This window comes from Mus pahari, chromosome 21, assembly GCF_900095145.1.
Source record: "Mus pahari chromosome 21, PAHARI_EIJ_v1.1, whole genome shotgun sequence".
Lineage (NCBI taxonomy): Eukaryota > Metazoa > Chordata > Mammalia > Rodentia > Muridae > Mus > Mus pahari.
The window spans coordinates 16,262,940-16,271,428 of record NC_034610.1 but is presented as its reverse complement, the minus strand read 5'-3'; the positions used below and the strand labels follow the sequence as shown (position 1 = coordinate 16,271,428).

At 44.1% G+C, this 8,489-nt stretch overlaps 1 protein-coding gene across 1 annotated transcript in view; it reads right to left on the bottom strand.

The window, feature by feature from the left end:
* Ppp2r1a (protein phosphatase 2 scaffold subunit Aalpha) overlaps nt 1-8,255 on the bottom strand; it is a 21,318-nt gene extending 13,063 nt beyond the window's left edge. The window contains exons 1-2 of the mRNA XM_021221056.2: nt 8,032-8,255; nt 2,050-2,140 (exon numbers count right to left, since the gene is read on the bottom strand). Of these exons, the coding sequence (XP_021076715.1) occupies nt 2,050-2,140; nt 8,032-8,109 (169 nt within the window). The 5' untranslated portion in view covers nt 8,110-8,255. The remainder of the gene's footprint in view (nt 1-2,049; nt 2,141-8,031) is intronic.
* Between the last annotated feature and the right edge of the window lie 234 nt (nt 8,256-8,489).

The following is an 8,489-nucleotide window of genomic DNA, read 5'->3' as shown; positions in this document are numbered from 1 at the left end:
TCTCTCTCTCTCTCTCTCTCTCTCTCTCTCTCTCTCTCTCTCTCCCCCTCCCCCTCTCTCAAAAAATGCAATAATACACCTGGGTAGTATTTTCCTACTAACTTAGTGAACTGCATCAGTAAATCACACACACCCCGTGATTTCTAACATTACACTTGAAGAAAAACAGTAAGACAGGCCTAAACCATGGCCTTCTGACTACAGGGGCTTTGTTCTCAGACATTACCTTGCTGACTGGCTTGCAACATCTTTGCCTACCCTCACACGCTTTGTCTATATCCACACTGTTGCTGCATCTGACTCCCTCTGTATTTCAGCACCATGTCCACCTACAGGATTAAACTCAAGAGGCTCCATATGGTACAGAATGCCAGTAAAAGGCAACCCTAGGTGGCTCTCCTAGAGTCCCTATTCCTGATAACCTTTTCACGCCACTTCTATTCACTAGTCCTATACATTGGTTATTCTCAATTGCACAGCTCAATTCTCTCAGAATCACCCACAGCATGTTCTATACATATACATTTCTTGTAAAACAGCCTTTCAACTAATGAGCTGAGCACAAGCAGTGGAGGGCAATCCTGGGGTCCCAGCAGGATAAGGCTATAGCAGCTCATTTCAAACCTGAGGCTAAATGGCTTTTCCCCTATACCAACTTTTCATGTAACTAGTCATCACAACATCCTGCTACCCCAACAGTTGTCTCTGTGTCAGAATCCTAAACCTTTAGGATATCTCTTATAGTTCATCAAAGGAAGACACTTGGTTTGGTAGCACATGCTAATGTCAGATGCAGGTACCTACTCTTGAGGCCGTGTGTAGTCAGACCTGTAAACTTGTCATTAGCTGTAGCATGTGACAAAGCACTGAATCTCCACAGGCCTCAGCTACCCATGTGTCAAATAGGCCTTGGCCTATCACTTCTTCCAGGTCATCTACAGGAGATGATCAAATACAAATCACTTCTGTCCGTAATAAACAGCACTTAGAATTTCTAATTCCAACTCTAAGTAGACATGAGTACATAATGACAGCGGATATTTAGTAAGGTGGCTAACACCATGGCAGCCACTGTACTAAGAACTTGATGTGCACCTTTATACAATGGACTTGGTAAGAGCTAACTGAGCCCACTTACCACATGCCTTGCCCTGTCACTGGACCTTCTCAGAAGGCTTAGTCTTCATTTAAGTTACAGAATCATGCTTGTCTTACCCATGAGCTCTCTGAAGCAAATGGATGTGAAATATCTTGCCCAAAGTCATACCAAAGGAAGTCAGGAAAGCAGAGATATGAAATCAGACCCCAATTCTGCACAATTAACTAATCCTGCTGACCATGAACTCTCTGAAGCAGATGGATGTGAAATATCTTGCCCAAAGTCATACCAAAGGAAGTCAGGAAAGCAGAGATGTGAAATCAGACCCCAATTCTGCACAATTAACTAATCCTGCTGACTATGAAACCTGAATATAAAATCTCCCTTAGTCATGTCCAAACAGAAAAATCTGATGGAAATTAGTCACTTCATCTTTCTATGCCTCAGCTCCTCACATACAGAACAGCAACAGTAGCATTCAATACTTTAAGGTGTTGCTGTGCGACTGAGATGAAAGGCACTGGAGATGAACATTTAAGAGTATAGGCACCATTCTAATATACATGCTAACTCAGTAGCATAAAACAGGAATCCAGTGGACAGATGGCATGTGACAACTATGTAATAAAAGTTAATGATTATTGCTCTTTAATGCTCAAATCAACAACAAAAATTGGAGAAGATTATCTTCATTCTAGAGATGAAAAAATAATCTATTAAACTTATCTAAGGTCAACACTAACAACTGAAACTGTGATTCAAGCTATGTTCTATTGCTTTGTCTCTCTAGGTCATTCCCTTAGAAGACTACACGTAGGCTCCTGTAGAGTATTGCTCCATGCCACAGTGGCACAGGGAAGACTTATAATTAACCTACAGTGAGGAATCTTGATCACTTAGCAAGAAACATCCATCTGTCCTCACTGCATCTGGGTCCCAGGAATGCTGACCTGTAAGGAAGGGCAGGAGTTCACTTCTGGTCCGTTCAACCCCAAGGGCCAAGGCAATCGTGGAGAGCTTCTTGATACTATTGAGACGAAGCTAATGAAAGGACAAACAAAGGGAGGGAGAAAATTAGGGACTTTGTAGCCAGATGGAGTTCCACAGCTCTGAAACCATTAGGACAATCCCTGAAAAACTTGCTACTATACATAAAGATGCTTAGTGAACAACAGTAGATAGTAAAATCCAACTATGCAATTCTGTGTCCCTAAAAGAAATATTTAACATTAGCAATGTTAGCAATGGAAGACAGAACTTCCCCTGAGTCTTTCTAAATTTAGATTAAAATAGAACTCTATTTCCCCAATCCTTCCTCTTTGCTCGTGAATTGCCCCACTACTACAGAGAACACTTGAGAAGTGGTTGCAGGAAAGAGCAGGAGGATCACAAGTTCAAGGTCATCCTGGACTCCATACAAAGTTTCAGGCCAGCCTTAACTACAAGAAAATCTGTCTCAAGAAACAAACCAACGACTCAGGACTAGTGGCTTACAGTAGCAACAAGAACTAACAATCTAACAAAACAGCTGTGTATAGTGGTTCACCCCCACCCCCAACCCCCAAGACCTGAGCACTCAAATTATGGACAGAAAGATCCTTCAGTTTCAGACCAGATTTAACTATATAGCAAGACCACATCAAACCACCACACATTTCTGCTGCTCCTGTAAGCAACACTAATTAAGGTGACTGACTGTAAGTAGAAAGAAGAGAGACAAGCCGGGCGTGGAGGCACACACCTTTAATCCCAGCACTCGGGAGGTAGAGGCAGGCGGATTTTTGAGTTCGAGGCCAGCCTGGTCTACAGAGTGAGTTCCAGGACAGCCAGGGCTATACAGAGAAACCCTGTCTCAAAAAAAAAAAAAAAAAAAAAAAAAAAAAAAAAAAAAAAAAAAGAAAAAAGAAAAAGAAGAAGAGGAGGAGGAGGAGAAGACAGACAGGCCAGGGACAGGGAGGATCATGATCAAAATGCATCATGTAGATGCAGCAATATTTCATGATGAAACCCCTCTATGCCAATAAAAACAAAAGCAAGACTAGTATTAACAGTTCTAATCCCCCCAGTTCAGTGGGCCGACCTACAATAAAAAGGTATATATACTCAGATTCCATGTAAGCATGTTTTTGCTTATGTTTCTGGCTTGTAGCTTTCCCCCTCATATAGACCCTACCTAACAGCCAGAATGTCTCTTGCCCAAAGCCAATCACAGAAAGCCCCATCTTCCCCATACCTTACTGTCCTATAGTAGCCATAAATGATGTATCCTGATAGTAAAATATAAATACCATTTCAGAATGGCTTCTGTCACATACCCTAGAAGAATGAATGCTACAGTGGACAAGAAGAACCTTTCTATGTTTCTCTCACCCAGGCAATTATCAAACAGGGTATGTGGGAACCTTGATTGACAGCCAGCTGGTAAAGAAGCATAAGACCTAAGGCTTGCAAATGGAATATGAAGGCTGGGGGACATTCTCAGGGATGAGACCTCAAATCTGGGATCTCACATTTTCCATGTTACAGATCACTGGCTGGTGGGGGCTGCTGCAGAATCGAATGCTTGTTTTCTAGTGAAGAAATCATGCATTTTTAGGATCATGGAGCTCTCTCAATTGTGGTGTGAGAGCAGAAGTAAAAACAAGCAGTCTGTTCTTTCAACTACTGCATGTGCGGAACCCACACAAGTCCTAACATCTTGTCTTTGTGAATGTGAAAGAGGATCTTTGCTAGCAGTGAGGGTGAGGATGAAATCATCCTCAATTCAGAGTTGGTCCTAGACCCTATGAGCATCCTTATAAGTAACAGAAGTGGAGAAGGCATATTTATAGAAGGCATTGTCATGTGAAAATGGAGGAACAGACTGGGGTGGCATAACCACAAGGCAATGAACATAAAGAATTGCCAACAGCTCCCTGAAGTTAAGAGAGATATATGGGGCAGATCTCCCTGGGAACCTCAGATGACCCAACCACACTAACACCTTGATTTCAGATTTTTTGGTGTTTAGGACATTGAGAGGATGCGTTTGCTGTTTTAACTCACCCTCCTTGTGGTGATTTAATACAGCGGCCAACTATCTGGCTAACACACACAACTGGTCTATCTTTAAGTATTTACATGCCAGGTTCTCACTCTATCCTATCAACGTGTGTATGACTATGCCTCTCCAATACACAAAACTGAGGCTCAGAAAAGAGAGACACTAAGCTAGAATAGCACTGGCAGACGACTGTGACAACCTCCCTGTGTGTTTCTTTCTTTCCACAGGGTGCTGTTTTTTTCTACCTAGCTCCAGAGCTGTCAAGAATGTAATGAGATCATTTTGTGAAGAAGACAATGCCTGAGAGATTAACGAACTCAATTCCCACAGGGAAACCCTTTGTGGAAGGAAAAAGAGAACACAGAAGACTGAGCGAGAGGTAGGAAGAGGAATGGACTCTATCAATTCCCTTTTCAGACCCCAGACAACTAGAAAGATGTCTACAAGAGAACTTGATCTTAGAAAATATAGCTCTTACATCAGGGGATTTATGGGGTCTCTGGGCTCACAGACAACGCTGAAAATCTGATAAAATGCTATGATGAAACTACCTGAGCACAGCTGCAAAAACCTGTATCCCCAGCACTTGGTAGGGGCATTATGTGTTCCAGGTCAGCTGGGGCTACAAAACAATACTTTAACTCAAAACAAAAATGTATATAGCAGTTTTCATTCCACGTAACCATGTCTTTTGGAACAGTGGAAGGACAAAAGAAGAACCAAATTTCACTTTGGTAGTAAAAAGATCTTAAGGTGAAGTACTATAAACGCTCTCCCCACCCCTAAGCCCACCAAAATTTATTTTCATTCAAACTATAAAATGTGCAGAGAGCTATAGAAAGATAAACAAAACAAACAAACAAACAAACCATAAATATAGCAAATACTAAGAATCCCTAGATGTTGGCAGATAGCCTGCAGGTGCTCAGTGCACTTGAGTATCCAGAAAAATCTTGTTCTTTAAATTGCTGGTAAATGTTCCCAGCCTCACAGGCTAGTCTAGTCTCTAAATCACTCAACTTCTGCTCACAGCACAAGAGCTGCAATGGGAAGGAACCACTATGTAAACAAACAAACATGGCTTTTATTCCAGCAAAGCTTTACTTAATAAAGCTACTGGCATGGCTTTCACTCAGGCAAAACTTTACTTGCAAAAGCTGGCTGTGGATGGATATGGTACTAAGGCTGTCTTTTGCTGACCTGTATACTAGTTTTTCAACATCCTTGCCTCAATTTTTTACATGTTTGTGCTCCTTTCCCATCTGGACTATGGGAAATGCATGGGCCAGGGTGACAACTGGTGAGCAGCAGCCCTAAGGACAATGGATGGTATCAGGGAGCAACCACCATTCCATTCATAATCTTCATGCCAGTAATAATAGCATGATGGATCATCTACAGAGTGTTCCCTGTATACTCAGGTAGTTTATTCATACTCTGCTCTGAGGTTTTCTAGAAAAACCATATTAACAGGTGAGGATGCTGATGCAAAACAAGCAGCACCTGATAGAAGCAGAACCTAAGCAGTCTGACTACCTGCACGGTCATCGTGGAAATATGTCTAGGAGTTGGGGTCCCAAACACCACGCTTCCTGTCCATGTGTGGGCAGTTCTTTCACTCTAGTTTTGATTCTGTGAAGAGTGTGCACTGTTTTGTTCAGGAAGATGGCACTGTGAATGTTGGAGTAAAGTGGCAGAAAGCTGTGTAGCCCTGTTGCCTAATTCAAAGCTATGCTGTCATGAGGTCATTTTCACCCCACAAGACCTCTGACAGACTTCTGGATCTCTAGAAACATAATAAAACTTTATGTTGTTTTATACTAAATTTATGGTGACTTGTTACAAGATCCTGACAAAATTGGCACATTGACCTAAGCTAAACAAGTTCCTTATTGTCTCTAGGTGAACATTTCATCCAACAGCATCCCTCAACCTTTGTTTCCTAAGAAAGATGTCCTATATAATGCAATCATGTTTAACAGCATTTATGACTTCAACCTACTAAAAGCAGCAACAATCTCCCAGTTGTGGCAACCAGACCATCCCTAGACATTTCTAAACATCCTTGGAGCCAAAAAACTAGAGCTATAGTCACTGCATACATATATACAATCTGTATCTGGAATCGTGTCCAACTTTTTAAACTTTACATCCTAGAAGGAGCCTCCCTCAACTAGCCTAATTCCTCACCCAACCGTCTAGATGTTACACACTCTGCCCAGAATTTAATGGCTCCTTCAACAAGCAGGTACTGTTTCAAATTTCAACAAGACTTTCCCATGCTTACTCTACACTTCTTATTTTCTCCTTAATATGTTCCATAGTCAACATAATGCCTATTTATCTGTGACCACTCACTAAAAGGTGAGTGGTCACCTTGATTCCTTTAAGGTAAGTTTTGTCCTTTTGCTCCCAGCTGCCCACAACTATCCAGAAGAAAGGCCCAGCAAACACTTGCTGATTCACTCTTTCAACATTGACAGGTCTCATCATTTCTTACATATGGTAATATGCAGATTTAGCTCTGTTTACCTGTTTCACATCTAGCCTTTGTAAAAACAACCAGACTGCTTCTTTCTTGATATAGTGTCACTATGTAGTCCAGGCTAGCCTTGACACTACCTTTGCCTCCTAAGTGCTGGGATTGCTAGCATGCACCACTATACCAAGCTCTGGTCTCCTTTATGACCCCAACAACATTCCTCATGCTTTGCATGTGTTTACAGAGCACATGCAAATAAACTCATTCAGTATGCCCAAAACCAGATTACTATTCCCATTTTACAGAAGAGAAACACAGACTGCCTGAGTCAATTTGCAAGATTGCAAGATCCAGTACAAATCCAGTCTTGCCAACAATGGAACCAGAGTCACACATAAATACGTAAGACTTTGAGGATAGGCCCAGGCTCAGGAAGTTGACTGAGTGCAGCATGGACAATTCTATATAAAAGAAAAACCAGAAGGCTGTAGCACAGTGCCACGATAGCCACACCCCCAAAATAATAGCTAACATTTATGGAGCCTTTACAGCCAGCCAGTTTTATTTTACTACTTTTCCTCGGTCACCGTGGGAAACCAGGGCTATTATTAGCCGCTATTTGTAGAAAACAGAAGCCAGGGGCGATGAAATAATGTGCACACAAGGTCATCCTCAGGTGAGAGGATGCGGCCTTGAGGTCTGACCTCTTTTTCAAATCCACAGCAGTTCGACAACTCAGGGGCCCTGGCTCATTCGTCTCCCATGAACCAGAACTATCAACTGGCTTGGCAGGCCGGCCGGGGACCAGGTTGGAGAACAGATGGGTCTGTGCACGTGACCCACCCCAGCTACTGCTAGTTAAATCTCTGAAGGGGATACTTTCACCACCTCCTTCCTCCTCCTTCAGCATTGTTAACCCAAAATGCAAGTCGGAGGTCGGTGAAGAATGGGCAGAAATCCGTTCCCCATTCCTTCCAGTTAAAACAAACAAAAACATTAAAAGCAATGGGAACTCTATCCGGGTCGCCCGGACCCCTGAGAGCTTCTACTCAGCAGGTCACGCGCCCCCGCCGATTCTCTACAGAGAGCCATTCTGAGTCGGCCGCCAATCACCGACTGGGAGGCGGCAACAAGACCGCCACCCTATCTCGGGCCGCCCAGGCCCAGATCTGGGGCGGCCGCGCGCACTCAGGTAGGACCCTCGAGGCTCGCCCTCCGCTTGGCCGGACACCCAATGAAGGCTGCCATCTCATCGAACCTTGCTAGCAAGAAAGATGAGACCTGAATTCTGATTGGCTGCCGCTGCTTTCCGCCACTCCCGGAGAACCCGGAGCCATCGCTCCCACATTCCGCGAAGATCCCCGTCCCCGATCTCCCCCACACACTCTAACGGAAGGATCCCCGCACCTGAACGTCCTCATTGCGGAGTTCATCTATGAGCACCGCAATGGGATAGAGCGAATCGTCACCGTCGGCAGCTGCCATCTTGGCTCCCTGGCGTTTCTATCAGGCAGCAGCGAGCTCCGGGCGGAATCCGGGATCGGGCGGGGCGGTGCCGGGGAAAGGACGCAAAGCGGACGTGGGGGCGCCCGAGCCGCGCTACAGGGGCCGTCCCGCCGCCATTGCCGCACAAGCTCGCGTCTGTTTGGTCTGAACCAACCAAGTCCCTCCTACTTCTCATTCTCCATTGGCCGGACGAATCAGATGTTTTTTTTTTTTTTTCCGCAGGACGAGAGGGACCGGAAGTGAAGTATCTTAGTGACCAAGATTGTACCCGCCTACGTCGCTGCTAGCAACCACGGGAACAAGCAGGTCTATTTGCCAATGAGAGTCGAGAGTGGGAGGTGGCTAAGATGGCCCCTTGC